We start from the raw sequence: 18599 nt of genomic DNA on the forward strand, positions 1-18599 counted from the left end.
AGCATAACTCTGTTCATTCAAAGTATATGCAACCTGAATAGAAGACTTCAAAACCCACTCACTAGGCTATCTTTTTTTGAAGATCAGCCTATATCATGGATTATGTCCTCTCTTAGTAGTTCAGGAAGGACAACTTCTTTAGAAATCCAAGATATCCACTATGTGTGCTCAAAACAACATGCCTGGGACTTAAATTTTGAAGTAGTATTTTGCAAAAGGGGACATATATAAAAACATTTTGGTTGGATACCTAAATATTCTACCTAGTTCCATCCATTGCTTCTATGCTTGATCTCTTTCATTTAAAAAAATCACTAAACTACAGAACTGTGCATAAACATACAGATATATTACATCCAGAATACTTTCAAAGCTTTAGAAAAACTGTTAGCTTTCGATAACTGGCACAGATTTTTAAAACCATTTTAATTAATGTGCAATTTAAAAGATACAAAAGCCTCATGAACTAAAGGACTACTTTACTTTTCACAATTTCCCCAGTTGTTGTTTAAAATCAAAGAGAATTATGTTTCCATTGTACCTGGAAAAGTACTAGGTAACTTGAATTTCTTAATTTTGATGTTTAATTCTACTTTAACATATAGCATTTTGATTTGCAAATCAACTATTCGGTTGAGAGACACACGCACAGAGAGAGAGAGAGAGAGAGAGAGAGAGAGAGAGAGAGAGAGAGAGAGAGATCATGTCCTATACTTGTACAGCAGAACCAGCTAAACAGACATCTTTAATCTCGTAACATGATGAAATCATTATAAATTACAGCTCATTTGTTAAGTGAGTATGGTGATGCATGCAGTCTTCCTTGATACTGCTACCAGCAGATAAGCATTGGACATGCCCCATTCTCTACCAACAGGTCTCACTGTCCTACTTTTTACAGCAGATTCTGAACTATCAGCTGGCTTGCCCAGTGTCAATGACTCAGTACTGCAGAACGGTCCACATAACAGTGCTTCATCGCATGGCTTCCTGCCCACACCATAACCACCCTTCCACACCCCTAAAATTAGCCCATCGGAGTATTGCCACTGCAACCTTCCTCAGCCGCAGGAGATCACAGTGAATCGCTTGGAGATACATGACATGTTGTGGAGGACAATACCAAGGAGAAAGACCAGGACACAGGCCACCAGGATGACGGTGCAAACGCCTGACCAGGTGGAGCTTTTCACAATACCCCTCCTGTCTTGCTCCTCCTCTCCCGCATCTGGTGGGACCCCAGCCTGCAAGGGCTGCTGCTCAGCTGGTATTGTCACCACAGTGAGAGACTTCTGCTGGCTGCCTGGCAAAAGGCGGCAGCCAATGTCTCCTGGCAATAGTGACCGCTCCTTGGAGATGGGCAAGGGCAGCATGTAGCACCCGTTGCTAGGAAGTTTGATGAAGACAGGCGTGTGCTCGGACGTGTGGGGTATTGCGATCACGGCAATGACCTCCGGGTCATCTGGCAACTGGGAGACAGAAAATCCAGGGGGCAGTTTAGTGATTCCTCGGCACCACGGACACCGCAGGTCTTTCTGGCTGCTTCTCATCTGCTGCAGGCAAACGGAGCAGCAGGTATGTTTGCAGTCCAGTAATTTGGGCCGCCGCCGAGGGCTGTAGTAATTGAAACAAATCTGACATTCCAGCAGAGTGTCCTGGGACAGAGTCTCCATCGTTGTCCAGCTGTCAGGAAGAGCAGGTTATTCACTCCGACTTGCAGTCCAGTGTAAAATCCAATGCCCAGAGCAGCTCTTGTCTTCCCACGATCACTACTCTGTCTTTTATGACCAAAGGAAAGAAGGTAAGAAGTCTGTAGAGGAGCATCTGACTGGGAGCCCGTCAGTATCTGAGAGGAAAAAATAAAATGAGCAGAGTTAATCAGAAAGGTCTCCTAAAATACTGAGTGGATGGTGGATTCCCATATTTTTCACATTAATGTAGGATATAAAGGTTTTGTCTGCACCACTGTCAGTCAAAATCAAGATAGGGAGGACTCCCCCTATGTAGAAGCATTACCAAACCAAGGATTCTGGCCCCAGTTACATAAAAAAATCTATTAAGGGTCATGGTCAGCACTAGCTGAGTGTATGAAGATCTCTGAAGAAAGTCTTTCAGTCTACGAGTCTGAACCTATAAATGTTTACTTTGTCAGTAACAATAAGGCTGTTTGCAAGCAGAAATCAGAGGTGATGGGGGAAATGAGTCCTCATTCTCTTAAGAATAAGCTTCATAAATGCTTTCAATGAACTGAGGAACAATATAATGCAAATCTGAAAAGAGAAAAAATATGGTGACTTATCCCTCTGGTACTGCTGCAGGTTACAGCATCTAACTAACTCTCCCATTTCCCTGCAATCATCCGTTTTTGCACATGCAAAAAGGGGAGGAAAAGATGGTATGCCTTTAAATACTGGAGATTCCATTCGATGAATGGGTTAGGAAAGAACTCACCAGCAGGAGTAAGATATGCGAAAGAGCAGTCTACTTATATCACACTGTTTAATCTACACTATAAGGCCATTCTTCACAAAAGTAATATGTGGATAACAAACCCATTGACATGTAATGCTAGCGGGATGGAGCTATTTCTCTATGGTCTCATCTCCTAGGGCTGCAAGGAAGTGTCTCAAGGCAGGACTATTCTGTAAGGCTGGCCACATGTTCCTTTCCTTCCTGACCACTAAATTCCTTCTTGGTTGAAGATCAGGTGGGGAAAGCACTACAATTCCACTCAATTCATGTAGTTTCTGTATTCTTTGGCCTACTGCAGGAAAAGACAAGGTATCTCCACTTGAGTCAAAAACAGTGCCTGAGAGAGAGCAACTTTCCCAGGGGGCATTTCAGATACTACAACTGAATACCTTCTCCAGTTCCAAATTCTCCATTGCAGCCTCAGAAGAATAACATATTAAGTGAAACAATGATAGCCTGTAAGTGAACAATACCTTAAAATCCAAGACATGAAGGACTCTGTCCATTCATCCAGTACAGCACATGGCCATTAAGATGATCACAAGAAACCAATCCCAACTATCTTTTAAGGAAGAAGATTAACTGATAAAATTCCACAAACCAAGTTTTTACTGCACTAAATTCCCCATCCCTACTTTAAAAATCTTTCTGGGTGGCCTGATACAATCAAACGTCCAGTGGCATACAAAATTAAAATCAGCCACATTTCTGTTTACTGCTGGTCTTTCACTGTCAGTTCACTTTTTTTGGTTTTCAGCTACAATATAGATAGTTACATTAACAGTACATAAACATGAAAATACACCTCAAGGAAGGAGGTAAAAAGTTGTTTTAAGTTACAAGGGGCACAGCAAAATGCTGAGTGAAAACAAAATTGGGTGGGGGAGCTAATACCCTGGAAAACAAACATGAAACTCAAAGTGATCTTGATAGGTTGGAGTGCTAAGCTGAAATCAATAGAATTAAATTTAATGGGAAGAAATGCCAAGTTTGGCTCCTAGGAAAAAGAAAACAAATCCATAATTACAAGATGGCTCAACAATACTGCAAATGAGAAGGATCTTGGAATGGCTGTAGATAATATGAGCCAACAATGTGATATAGCTGCAAAAAAAGCAAATGCTATTTTGAGCTGCATAAACAGAAGTATCAGTAGACTACCACATCCAGTCCTGGGAACCAAAGCTTAAGAAAAATGCAGACAAACTGGAAGAGGCTCAGAGTTAGACAACAAAGATATCCAGGAGACTGAAAACAAGCCCCTATTAATGAAAGTGAAAGAATAAAACGTTTTAGCCCTGAGGGAAAATGTTGAAATGTTGGATGTACTTGAAATGTTGACACACAGAGGTGGGCCAGGACCTGCCCTCAACCACCCCAGTGGACAGAACACAAAATAATGAGCTCAGGCTCCAGAAGCCACATTCTGGCGGGACATCAGGAAGCACCCCCTGTCCGTAAGAGCAATTAACAGTGGGTCCAAATATCTAGCGAGGTCATGGTCTCTCCCACACCAGAGGCATTCAAGATGCAGTTATCTTAAATGCTTCCAACAATGTGCAGGTTAGACCTGAAGGCTTTAATGGCCCCTTCCCAACTATGAATCTGTGAAACCACAAAGCACCAATGAGGTGGTTGTATAGGCAGAACCACTGCAGGCTGCACGTGTGTGTGTGGGTTGTGGGGGATTGCCATGGGTGGAGGGGAACTCGCTGTAAGCGGAACACTAACACACCAGGGAGAAAGAATCTAGATGCTCTCTGTGCACTAGTTTAGCAACTGGGGAAGAGGTGGTGGTATTTAGGATGGGGATGCTCTCCATTTTACCTCAAGAAACTATCACCTCATTTTGCTGCATATGTCAATGCTCACACTGTGATACATCTGCTTTACAGCACCGCAGTCGTGGGTGGCATGCAGTTATCAATTCTTTACTTTTTATTTTTTGTGCAGGAAAAGATGGTCACAGATATTTCCAAGCATACAACTTTCCGCCAGGATCAAGTTCTAGTCCCACAGAGTGGCCAGCTTCTGAGAGTAAAGAGGTCTGCTTTCTTGGGATCGCCTTCCACACAATGCAGTTTGGCTCTATGCCACAGGGATGCATCCAAGTTGTTAGCCTAGTACAACAGGTACTTGATAAACAATTATGCAGGCTTCCAAACACGTCCACTCGTGGTATGAGGCTGCCATGCAACATACAACCTAAGAGGTTTGAGTTCTGGCGAAACTGGTTGCCTCCAGTGTAGGCCCTTCTATCTCTGTACAGTACAGTGTATGGAATATACAGTGTATGGAATATGAACACTACATATGCAACTCGCATGTCCACCATATCTGAAAACACAGTACAAAGAAGCAACGGTAACTCTAAGCTTGCTTTGTATTAGAGACACTGAGTGGCATTCCAGATGTTTCCCAACATCAATAGAGCAAAGCAAGAATGGGATATTTTCCCTCAATTCCATGAGCCTGGTGAATACCACATAAAACATTAATGGAATTTTTTAAGAAACACCTGCTTTAAGCACCCAGAAAACTCAGCACAGTTAACACGAACACACCAGCTACAACATAATGGGCATTATCTTAATAATAGATTAAATCCTGTAAAATTTGTTATTGCAAACGTGATCAAACTAGTATTTATAGAGCCAAGAGTGTAATGCTCCAAACAAATGTTCTCTCAACTCTGTACAATTCTTAAATAAGAACAAAATGGAAAAAAATCCAACCAACTACCTTTGGTTCCCACTTCAAGTCGCTGTTGCTAGTAAACACCACAAAGTTTAGCTGAATTCTTGGCTTCTTTAAAGTAACTGTAAAGTAAAGTATTCATTCATTTAGCCCTCAACATCTTTTCAATATTTTTTACAACTGTTCTGTATGAATGCAAAAAGCCTTTTTTTTTCCAGATTAAAAACAGGAAAACGGAAAACACACATCAGTGAGCTTGCTGGCCGCTGCAGGAAACAGGAGGGTGGGTGGACAAGATGGACCTCTGGTCTCATCTTATACTGTGCATATATTCAATAGATTGCTTTTTTATTCTGCCCTTCCTCTAAGCAGCTCAAGAATGTATTACATTCCTATACTGCCCACTAACCAAAGCTTAGAATAACATCCAGTCTCTTCTCCTACCGCCTCCACACACTAATATCAGCAGTTCTTGGTCCAGGTTAGACTGAGAAATCTTTCTGACCCAACAGTTGACCAAGGGACTTGACCCCAACCAGACCAACACTCCACAACTGTTCTGGCAAAAATCACACAGTGCACACACACCTATGGAGGTTGCAACAGTGCCCACTGGCCCTGCCTGCCTTCCATGTATACATCTAAAGTTAGCTTTTCCAACCTGGTGCCCTCCAGAAATGTTAGACGGCAGCTCCATGCAGGCAGGGTATCCTGAGAAGGCTGGGCACCAGGGTGGGGAAGGCTGTGCAGCCTGTGTTCACCCCATTCAAAATATCCAGAGCAGAGAACATATCAACAGAGCCTGCGCTTACAGCATGGATGGGAAGAGGCTCTATGCGGTTTGGAAGAATGTGAAGAAATGGGGGCTGGAGATTCCAGCATCCTTTGCTTTCACAACTTCATTCCCCATGACTTGGCATCCCTAAAAGGGCTTCCGCCTTCCACACCACATGCCTCCCAGTCACTATCAGTGCCATGCAGCCTTCCCTGATGCCACTGAGCGGTCCTGCACCTCTGGATGAGTCAGGCTGGAAGGCTGTTTTGGTTAATGGGAGGAAGCTGGGGATTCAGAGTTTAAAACCACGTTTTTTTTAAGCAAACCAAAAATTTGAGACACACAAGGCAAAACTGTTTAGGAGTGAGAGCTGAAGATTATATACCCTGGTATTCCTCTCTCCCACCACCAAGTTCTGCAGTGCTTTACAGAGCCAGCCAGATCTCATACGAGGGCATCGCTGACTTCAGCAGCAGTCAAAAACATTGTTTTATCATTAGTACTTTGAATTATCTGATGACAGCCAAGAAAATGTTGCTGACAGAGGAGACCCAGAGCTAAAGAAGACTGTCAGGGGTATCCTTAGGACTCTTAAAGGACAGAGAATAGGGGGAGTGAAGGGCTGGGAGGCAGTGACACTCAAGTGAGACCGAGAGACAGAGACAACCAGAATCATGATTAATATCCCTGGCTAGTGCAGATTTGATAGCAGCTGAAAGCTCTGCAGGGCTGAGCTATATCTACTAATGTTAATAAAAGCTAACGGAGTATGAAAAACCATGAGCAGACGACACCAACCAATAGAAAGAGGTGGATTAGCAGCAGAAGGGAGGAGAGAGAGAGAGAGTATCCTGTGCCAGACACGGACTTCCCTCCCTCCTCTTTGATGGGCATGTTTGTTGCTAACATGCAGAACTGGATCTAATAAACAAGAGCACAAATTTTATATATATATATATATATATATATATATATATATATATATATATGGGGAGGGGGAGGGGGAGAGAGAGAATTGATTTTTAACGAAAATAAGAAAAGTATCGAGATACAGACCCCTGCTGCAGAACTCACCAAACCAAATGGATGAGTATGCCAGAAATCAGCCTGGAATGTTGATGTATGTAAAAATATGTAACTCAATGCTGATGTATGTAAAAATATATAACTCAAACCCTGGAGGTCCATGTGGAGGCTGATCAGTTCTAATATACTCTCAGTGCAAATGTTTTCATACAGAAGGCCTAAAGCGGTACTTGTTGTAGAGTTTGGGGCAGTGGGGAAAGAAGAAAGGCTAAGTATACCTTTAAGGTAGCCTGCAATTTGTTCCTACATGTAAGAGAAGGATATTTTCAGTCATAAGAACTTTCTGTGTGTGGGTACTTTTTGCTTTCAAGAGTCACTGACATTCATACCCTGCACTGACAGGTGAAACATATAACAGTTTTCATTTAAGCTGGGTTCAAGAGTTACCTATCAGAATATCCAGCATGTAGACTTTCCCTGCAGTACCTGATTCAGTACAGTTGGATACAGGATACTGATCTAGGTCCTTGGTTTGATCCAACAGGGCTCTTCTTCCACAGTCTCCAAAGTTTCTGGGTCAAAGAATGTCACGGTTCTCTCACAAAATGGCTTTCCATGGCACATGCTTCATCCATAAAATGGCTGCCATGGTGGCCATGGCTAGTAAAAAAAATACTCCTTTCTCAGAAGGCAAACCAGTGAGACTAAAAGGGAAAAAAACTTGCTAAAGATCTTTCATGAAAACCATAGGAGTCTGAGCTACAAAACATAAAGCCAAGTTTTTGAACTAAATACAGATGGTGCTGAAAGATAGCAGTTCATGATAGCCTCCAATTTTAAAAAATGCTTAAAACTCTGAAGAAATTAATTATTGGTGGGGGGGAGCCAAGGTTGCTAACCACAGGCACCATTTTGGAGACCTCAAAAAATTCCAAGAGGCTGATGCATCTGGAAATATGGAGAATTTTCCATGTGGAAACTTGACATGATTCCAAGTATTTTAACCTTCATTTAAATTGTATCTGATTTAACAGGATAGGTGGTACAACTGATGCCACTACCAACATAACAAACACCACATGTTTACTGCCTGCCCTGCCTTGAGTCTTTGGGTGAAGGAAAGAAATGTTTTCAAGTACCGAGAGTAAAATCTCCCCAGCTTCAGAACAGCTGCAAAGAAATTACCATAAGGAGAGCTGTATGTCTCAGTTACTATCAGCAGAATGCCCAATCATGCACATGATGCTAATAATCTGAGATCTGACCCATTTTGAGTGAATATTTCTCCACATCAGCTTCAATACTTGCTTCAAGGAGGAAATATATAAAAGTAATGTACTAATACTTAGTTCTGGAACCAACATTTTCCTACATAGTGAATATCACAGAAAGCTTTACACTCATTTCTTAAAGAAAAAGCCTGAAAGTCGTGGTGTTTCTGGAATTAAACACCCAATTGCCCACTGCATGTGTGCTTCAGGATAAAATGGGTTGCTAACATAGCCACAATGAATGCTGTAGTGACAAACATCAGACAGCTTTATGCATTTACATAAAGTGCCATTCTGCGAAGTTAATAGAAAGCTTGCAGCTACACAACCTATCCAAATGCTTCACCTTTACCAAGGAAGTTTCATTATACAAACTCCCCAAACACATTAAATATCCTTAGGAACCATTACAGACTATGGATGATTTATAGCAATGTTTGTCACCCCAAAGCTGTGGTGGTGCAGGAGAGAGACTGAGACAGAAATAAGGAAAGGTAGCATGACTTCTCCATAGAGCAATTAATCGCCAAAATCATTTGCACTAAAATACAAACAGGATGTGTCTGTTTGGAGCATTTCAAATTAACTGCAGAAGCAAAGTGCTGTAAATTAAAGTGTTGCCAACACTTTCACAAATGAGTTTGGGATTGAAACTTCGGTCCCATTTATTCTGAAACCCAGACACTTTGCTACTACTTTCAGCTCCTAGGGGTTAACTATTTGCTTTCTCCAAATCTTTTCCACAGAGAGAATCACTAGTCTTATTTATAGACTTCCCCGTGGCTCTAATTGCCAACAGTATCTCAGCAGCATACAAAGAGAGAGAGCGTATTCCCCTGTGTGGAGGGAATAACAACATCAGCAGACAAAACAGGTGCTTATTTCAGTCTTTTTCAGACGTGCTTTTAAACAGCTAATTGCCTGTGTCAACTAAGGAGGTCCAGTAGCAGCTGGGACAGTCAGCCCGGTTACCATGTTACAAGCCAGGCTGTTGCTATGTGTAAGATGTTAAGCATGAACAACCCAGGAAAAGAAGCCATGCTTTGCTGTTGGTCTATGAACTCTGGGTTGTTCACATGTAACAACGCATAGTGAAACCATAATGCAAGGTTCATGCCCACAATTGAATGACAATCCATTCTCAACCCATACTCTGAATTGTCCTTACATGAAAGTAGTCAGAATTTCACAAAAAGATTTTTATTTTAGGCCTCAAATTAGTGATATAAGCATATATGGGAGGAAGGCAAATGATTCTTTATTTATTTTTTTGCAACTTCTTGTGTAACTATTTGCAAAGCTGTCTTAAGGTAAGCCATGGGAAAGGATGAACACAAAATAGCCAGCTTTCCCTGCCAACAGTGTAAAATAAACCCCATGAGTTCAACAGAACCATACCATTAATTAAATTAGAATTATGAGCATTTCACACTGTTAAGCAACTTCTAACCATTTTGCAATACAGGTGGCACACCACTCCCCATAACCTCATTTGTACATAACAATAATCCATGGTTTATTTACTTTATGGTCTCCTGAATGCTGGGTTGTCATGATGTATGAGCCAACTGGTGTGTTAGCTACAAACAGCTCAGAAAGACACCCATGCCTTGTTGTTGATTTGCAAACTCTGTGTTGTTTAAACTAAGAACTGTTGTTACAATGTGAACCCAGAACTGTGAGTTGTTCATGGATTATTTCACCAGTCTACAGAAGTGATAAACTAGAATAAGAAAAAAGAAAAGAAAAAAGGACAGCTGTTCTACAAACCAGTGCCACAGTGCAAAAATTGCATTTGGAGTACAGGGAGGGAGCAGGGAAAGGAAGATGGAAACAAACCCCACAGAGATAAAGAAAACAAACTGTCAAGCAAACATGGGGTAGGGCAAAAAACCATGGGTTAAAGAAACAACAGGTTATCATTATGTGAGAATTATAGCAGTGAGTTCAACAGAACACAGATAAGAGCTTATTATCATGCCCACATATCAGTAAAGAAGCAGTACTTCCCCCACCACTCTGTCCTTATGATGCAAGACAGCAGAGCTTTGCTATATGATTCACATCTTTCCTGCACTCGGCCGCAAAGAGTTATGAGCAAATGCTCGATAGCCCACCTGTCTGCATAGCCCTGAAGTCAAAAGCCACAAGTGGATGGAAAGACTGTTCCTTACAAAACTCCCCTTGGAACATGGTTAATCATACATTGATCATACATTCCAGAACCCTCCAGATTTGCTGACCAACAAAGGGAAAATTATTCTGGCTCGAAGGTTTTGTGATTCTGTACATTTAGTTAGAATACACACATTGGTTGAGTTCAGTTGCCTGTTACAGTTCAAGCTAGGATTAATCCATGTTTGGTGTACTTTAAAATAAAGTTTTAAAAAAGAAAACTCACTGGATCTAGAAAACATTAACCACTATCATAAAGCCACAGCTATCCCTTTTTCATGGCATGATGCCTAATAAAGTAGTTGCTATGCAACCGTAGACACTCCTGGATGAAACAAATTTCAATCTGGCTTCAGGCCTGTTTTCAGCACAGAAATTATTTTGGTCATCCTGATAGATAACCTATCAGGAGAAAGGGGGAGTGTGACCCTGCTTATTCTCTTGATGCTTCCAGCAACTTTAATATCAAACATAATGTCCTTCTGTAAAAGCTATTTATTTTAAAAAATACATCTTTTTTCTCAAAATACATTAGAAAGAAAAAAAATGTATAGAAAATAGGATGCCAATGGTTATTCCACAACTAACATATAATTTCAGTATCTAACAAGTTCACAAAAAGGTGAAAATTTCTGTCTGCTATAGTCACATAGATCAGGTAATATCTATACCTGTGCATTTTTAAAAACCTGCTTTGCTGAAGTTTTACACCTCTTTAATATAATTTTATATTTTAGAGTGGGGTTTTGTTATCTTAATCTATACAGTCCTGTTAGTTTTGCTGAAGCTTTTTGATGTTAGAGCATTCTCTTTTTAAAACTGGAGCATCTTCCTTGCAGCTCCATCCTGCACTTGATTCAGAGTTTTAAGAATACAACAAGGGGGAAAAAACTCCTAGGATTTTTCTTGCTGATATCACTCACCATCAGGTTTTGGGATTCTCTCCATAAATGCCAATCTTAAATATAATGTCTGAAAAACAAATCACATTTAAAATCAAATGTGAAAGACACTCCTCACCAACACAAGTTTACTGGATAGCCAAGTCGGAGTAATCTCAAATGATGGTTATGTTAAGGTGGCCAACCAGATACAGAAGCACTGCATAAACTCTTGAGTCCAAGTGAGTTCAAATCAAGTTCAACCTTGCAATAGGCCCAGAAAATACAAAGAATCTGCACAATTACAACCATCTGTTTCACACACAGCTATGGAAACAATGTCCTTAGAGTTTTAATTGTTTGCCACTCTGCTCAGTTTTCCTGCACCCCTGGGCAAAGTTGTCTATCATACAACATGATTTCCAGAGGATATGATTTGATGTTACTTTTCTTTTCTTTTCCCTTTTTTTGGCTGAACTTGTTTAACAGTGAGAGTCAAGATGGCATATTGAAGGAAACTGATCAGGCTTGATTAGATTAACAACTTAAATTAATCCATACTGGTGGGAACACAGATCTCTGCTTTTGCACTGAACTCATCATTTAGTATGCTCCTAAGAGCAGCATGCTAGCACGGAGATTTCACAAGAATATTTGCAGCTTACCTTTTGCCCATAACCGAGAACACCATCTAATTATCAAGTGAACTAACATGAAAACTAATTGCTTAAAGATCCAACTTTTAAAGCCATATGTGAACATGCATCAGAACTTAATATCTGTAACTGTTCTAATACCATCTCTTCCAAAACTTTAGAGAATATTTTCGATGTCAATGTATCTGATGTGGAACAACTGAATGTGTTGTAAAGAATTTTGAACATGTTTAGGAGTTGGGTTTGTGAGTCCATATGAAATAATGATGTCTTCTAGGCCACGTTCAGCCCTCCTCTGTAACTTCATATGGCAGGGGAAGATCAGAAATAGTGATTGTTCACCATTTCTGATGTTCTCACTAAGGATCTCTCAAGAAGCTTCCAAGGAACCCTTGCAGTTGGTTTGAAAGGCAGTCTAGCAAAAGCATTGGCTCCTTAACTGTTTACTCTCAATGACACATCCTCACCTCAAGTAGACCAAACACCACCAGAATTGCCACTTTTTCATTGAACCCTCCGTCAGTAGAAAACTAACCATATCAATCCAATCTGGGGTCAAAAATGCCTCAAGAAAACCAAAGAAATGGAATAATATGGTCAATAATATTAAGCTCGAAATTGCAGAATACTGATAGTGTTATGATTTTTTCCAGTGTTGTTGGGTTGCATTTGTCCCCAGCTGCTAATGGAAGCTGATGGTTTGATTGATTGTTTTTAAATAGATAGATGAAGGGAATAGGCAAAGAAGAAAAGCATAGGCAAAACTGAAAAACAGAAGAGAAGAGAAGATAATCTTGTACGTAGTTTCAAGTCTGCAACTGAAGGCTATTGGAATAGAAAATTATTGTCAAATGTTATCAGAAAACATCAAAATATTACAAGAAAAATGATTAAAATGGGATAAAACAATGTTTGTAAGATCACTAACCCAATAGTGAAATAAAATGCAAGTTTTTTAAGAACCCACAGAACATTTTTCAGGCAAAGGGGGCTGGCAGAAAAGCATGCAATCCTGTCACAATCCCATTAAAAACATCAGAGGTCAAATTTTTCCTATAGCTCTTTACACAGGAAGATCCCTTGGGAAAAGGAAGACCTCTGTTCTGTCCACATTATCTAATACTGGACTGGCAACCATGAAAGGGCATTGATTAAGTAGCGAGGGGAAGAAGGGAGGGAGAAGTATAAGTGATTGTTCTCAAACTGGAAAGCCATATGGAGGAGAGATAAGAGAGCAAGACTGTGGGGGTGACAATATCTTAAGACCAGAGACATCTCTTCTGCGAAGTGCACCCTCCCACATAAACAAATTCCAACTGAGCCCTGATCATGATTGAGGAATGTCTGTGAAAGCAGGAAGAGAACAATTCATTGGATAAACAGAGAATAAAGGGAAATGGATAGGAAAATACCCTAGTGTAAGTGGTAAGTGAAATTTCTTAACTTTATTAAAGCTTAACATTTCATGGTATTCAAAGCCCACTAAACATTTTCCTATCAGCCAAACTGAGAGTACATTCATCTAGTCCGGAGATCACTTGCTTAAATCCAGCTAATCTCAGAACAAGACAAGGACGTGTGTGTGTGTGTGTGTGTGTGTGTGTGTGTGCATGTACAAAAATCTATACAACACACAAACCTATGTCTGAAAACATGCAATGGACATAGGCAGTATCCATGCGACCAGCCATATTACAGCTTGGTATGATGAGACAGGAAAGTCTTTCTGGTTTTCTGCTCTTTAGCCAGTGGCAGCAACACAACTAGACAGCACAACCAAACACCATTGCTAAAGGACTGACAAAGAACATTAATGAATAGTTAATGATCTGCACTGTATGTATAATGAACGAGCCAAATACTTGGGAGGAAAAGCTAATAAGACCAAACAGAAGAAAAAGCTGTAACACTCAGTACTGCACAGTAATATTTTTTAAAAAACAGAAAGAAAAGATATTTAGTGGATATGAGAAACTACAACTGCACACACACAAGCAACCATGGAGAACTGCAAAAGGAAGCACAAGTGGCCCTGGACTGCCATTTGTACTACGTTCAATCATGATGGTGACACCTTCTTATATAGAAAACTTCTCCCTGAAGATTCAAGAGCTTTAAACCCTGGCTGTGCATGCTATTTAAGTCCTTCAAGTACTCAATGAATAGCTACTCTTTCGTAGAGTCACGTTCAGGATGTAAACTGAGAAGCCACGTTCCACATAGCTGATGAAATGCATGGCAGAAGGTCAAAGAACCAGCCAAGAGGTCAGGACTCAGAAGAGGAGCGTCAAGCCAGGAACTATAGTTAAAATCAGTAACAGAGGATTGTCTATGCCAGCAAAGGTCAAGTCTCCTGCAGGAATTGAGCAGGAATTGCTGGGCCAACCTAGTGAGTGGGAAGATGGAAAATGGAAAAAGAACATAAGGGGGACTAAGATAGGGCAATACAGGTGAAAAGTTAAACATGAAGGGTGGGTATCTCTAGGCCCTCTCAGAGATCGAGAGAGTCCTGGGTTGCTTCCATCTTTGAGGACCTTCTGGTATATTAAAAATGCCAAAACAGGATTACAAGAACTATTGCATTGTAGAAGTTTACATTTAACTCATTAGCACTTTTAGCTCAAAAAGATACAATGATTTGTAACAAATGTTCTTTTTTTTACTTAAAAAGTGCTTTTCTAGCTTTTTTCCTGCACAAATTGACCAATTTCTGTGGAAAACTTTAGTTTTCTTGCAATGTCATGTGAAGCATTCTAAGGCCATTCCAAACATTTGCTCCCTTAGTGGAATGATAGCAATTCTTGAACTGTTTCATCCACTGAAATTTGAGGCCCTCCGTGAATGGGCCAAATGGCCCTCCTGCCCATGACAGCCCTTCTGTTGCTATCCAGCAGCAACCAGCAGCAACCAATGAGAGGGCCCTTCTGTTGCTCCTTCACTCAACTACACTATCCCAAGAATCATAGGAATTCATAGGTCTATGAACAACTCTGAGACAAATGACTTTAACAATGACTATATGAGAAGAGGTTTTTTTCTGGTACACAGCATTTATAGAAACTTATTTGGTCTGTCAGAGCACACACGACATTCCAAATGGGCTGTTCATTGCTCATTTAACTCAAGTACCTAATTCAACAGGTCAATGCAACACTGACTCCTTACATACCAACAAGAATATGAAAGTCTCTGTTATAAGTGTCATTCAATCAAGCTATTTATCCTTTACAATTAATACCAGCCTAAATCTGAAATGACCATTTGCCAAAGTTACCTTGCCATTTTGCATACCACTTTTCCCAATTGTTCTGTCAACATTTTGTTTCATTGAACCAGAATTAACCATTGCATCTCAGCATCTTTACACAAGAAAGAAGATGTGGTTGAGGTTGAGAAATATAGCAAACTTTACAGTCAACCTCATCTGTTTTTCAAAGGACATCATGATTACTCAGAAACCTGTCTGATTTTTTCCTTGGCTCACTTGATATCACATTACATGATATCACATTACTTGATATCACAAGTAATAATGTGCCTCAGTCCCCAAACATGCACATACACACATAGTGGGCATGACCACACAGGTGTTTGACTACCTGCCTTGAGTACCAGTTGGCACCTGCTCCCATGTATATATTTAATCCTTGGGAAATCTAGGCCACAGATAAGACTTCAGTTCCTAAGCATTCTAACGCAGGAACTGGACATGACACAGGCTTTTCTGGGTGTCATGAGAACCAGGTGGTACATTCACCCAGGTTAAATTTCTCGTCCCTGGAAGATTTAGGCCACTGGTAAGCCATCAGCAAAGCACTGAAGGTGGGTGAGGAGTCCAGTGTTGAGGGACAGATACATAACACAGAGGTGTGACATGGAACCATTGGTCATAGTTTGATGCAAGATAGAGCAAACCAAGGGCCCAAGCAGATCGTAACTGTCAGTTATGGAACAGGTAGATTACAGAAGTTCAGTCATGGCAAGGCTCAGTAGGAAAGTTGACTCACTCAACTGTTCTTTTCACTCCCCCTTTCTAGCAGGCAATTTCTATCCTCCACAGTGTTGCCTCTCAGACTTACATAAAACCAAAGAGCACGTTCAGCCCATATTCTCTCTGCAACCAGCGCATCTAACTGTAATGAAATCACAGGCTGCAGTGCCAAAGATCAACAACCTATTTCTGATAAGGTGGTGTTGAGAAGCTGTTTCCTCCTGCTCTGCACCTTATGGAGGAATCCTAGTGTTGCAAATGATTTGGACATTGTATTGCTCCAGTGCTAAGAGACTTGCCACTGAAAACTGGAGAAGCTGAATCAGGAGAGGCACAACTGAGCAATGCTCAGTTCATAAAGTCAATTGATGTTGACTAGAAACAAATAAAAGGCTCTCCAAACTCCCAGATTTGGCTTCTATTCCTTAAAAAAGCTACAGGTCAGAGAACAACAACAAATGGGCCTTCACAGTCTTATGAAGTTCTTCTGCTACAGATATAGCCATTACTCACACACATAAAAAGGAATCTATCAGTTAAGAGCACATTACAAAAATGCAACATACATTAAAAGGTAAAGGTAAAGGTTTCCCCTTGACGTGAAGTCCGGTCATGCCTGACTCTAGGGGGCAGTGCTCATCTCTGTTTCCTAGCCGAGGGAGCCAGCGTTTGTCCGCAGACAGTCTCCATGGTCATGTGGCCAGCATGACTAAACACCGAAGTACACGGAACGCTGTTACCTGCCCACTGAAGTGGTACCTTTTTATCTACTTGCCTTTGCATGCTTTCGAACTGCAAGGTTGGCAGGAGCTGGGACAGAGAAACGGGAACTCACCCCATTGTGTTGATTCAAACCGGCGACCTTTCGATCAGCCAGCCCAGGAGTACAGCGGTTTAAACCACTGCGCCACCTGCAGTCCTGCAACATACATTAAATTACTCCAAACTGTGACAACCAACATTGCAGATTGGCAAGGCCATCTGCAAATTAAGTCGCTGTACTAGGGAGAGGCAAGCTTAAAAATTGTGGGATCCACTTTATTTTCGACTTGAGTCCTGAAACCTGCCAACAAGAGCAAGGTGAAAGGACAAAGGCTTAGCTTTAAATCATTCTGAGCCTACAAACTTATTTGCAGTAGCAGAGTTGAATGGTGTCCACAGTTCCTCCACTCAAACCTGGCTCCCTCAAGCTTTTTTCATTTCAGCAATATTATGTTAGCGGTAGACTGCATGCTTCTGTTACTGCTATTGTCAATCAACTGGGAGTCAGAAATCCTTGCTGATCTACTCCAAGAACCTACCAACACATCCTAATTTATTTTCTGCCCAACCACACTCCCTAAATCTATCTTCAGTTTAAATATTATTTGCTGTGTTTATGGGGTGCTCATTTCAGAGCAACATGTATTTTAGCTTCTTTGTGACTGTATTTAAGTTTCGTACCCAGTATTTGTAGCTGTGACAGATGGTAAACAGATGAATTTGTGTATATTCCACCTTGTGTTAGGCATTCTGAAAATCCTCTCTTTTATCAGTTGTAGAAAATCAAGTTGTATCCAAGAATAGTTTGTTACTTATACTATATAAAAATAGATACATTACACACTTGTATTTTTCCCACTGGGGAAGAAAGCCTATATAATATAAAATAGATTCACTTTAACCAGGTTGTAAAGTCTCAGTGCAGTGTACGGTTGTGAAAGCTGGACCATAAGGAAGGCTGAGCGCAAAAGGATTGAGGCCTTTGAATTGTGGTGCTGGAGGAGACTCCTGCGAGTCCCTTGGACTGCAAGGCAATCAAATTGGTCAGTCCTAGAGATCAACCCTGACTGCTTTTTAAAAGGCCAGATCCTGAGGATGAAACTCAAATACTTTGGCCACCTAATGAGAAGGAAAGACTCACTGGAGAAGAGCCTAAGGCTGGGAACAATAGAAGGCAAAAGAAGAAGGGGACGGCAGAGAATGAGGTGGCTAGATGGAGTCACTGAAGCAGTTGGTGTGAGCTTGGGTGGACTCTGGGGGATGGTGGAGGACAGGAAGGCCTGGAGGAGTGTTGTCCATAGGGTCAGGATTGGTCGGATGTGACTTTGCAACTAACAAAAACGAAGTCTCAGTGCACTTCCAGAAGTTTTTTTTTTTTAATCAAGATACAGTAATGCAGAAACTCAACAAGCGTTTATGATGCAGAATGGAAAACCTGCTGCTATTAAACCAATAAATGCTGTCTTAAGCAACAGTGTCAATGCATTTTTCATTCTTATTTTTAAACAGGTAAACACAGCCAAAAGACTAAAAGCGGTGGCAGCAGAAAAAAGCAGTGAAAGCAGAAACTCAGCATGTGTGGTGCGTGGAACACATGCATCAAAGAGACACCCTGGTGATGGAGACGAAAAAGAAATGCTCAACTCCTGTAGAGTGAGGGAAAGATCTCACACATAAAGCAACACAGACCCTGAAGGCAACTGCTACAGGATTTCACAATATTGAAATAGCAAGTTGCTTTCAATACAGCAAAGAGCAAATATACAAGAAATGATGGCATGCTAGTGTTGGGCTTCTGAGCTCCTCCTTGAGCTGCCTTAAGTTTCCTGCCCACTTTTATAAACATGGGCTCTTAATGTTGCCTTCTGGCCATGCGCTACCTCCATTATCAAA

The 18599-nt window shown here is 41.0% G+C and overlaps 1 protein-coding gene across 5 annotated transcripts in view; it reads right to left on the bottom strand.

The window, feature by feature from the left end:
* Positions 1-407: 407 nt before the first annotated feature.
* RNF152 (ring finger protein 152) overlaps positions 408-18599 on the bottom strand; it is a 52920-nt gene continuing 34728 nt past the window's right edge. For 2 of the 5 annotated variants that reach the window (XM_044426471.1, XM_044426473.1), the window contains one exon: positions 408-1846. In XM_044426471.1, coding sequence (XP_044282406.1) covers positions 1062-1673 — 612 coding nt within the window. In that variant the 5' untranslated portion in view covers positions 1674-1846 and the 3' untranslated portion in view covers positions 408-1061. The other 3 variants (XM_044426474.1, XM_044426472.1, XM_044426475.1) reach the window with 3 other exon arrangements.

This window comes from Varanus komodoensis, unplaced genomic scaffold (genome assembly GCF_004798865.1).
Source record: "Varanus komodoensis strain SLA01 unplaced genomic scaffold, ASM479886v1 scaffold17, whole genome shotgun sequence".
NCBI classification, from domain to species: domain Eukaryota; kingdom Metazoa; phylum Chordata; class Lepidosauria; order Squamata; family Varanidae; genus Varanus; species Varanus komodoensis.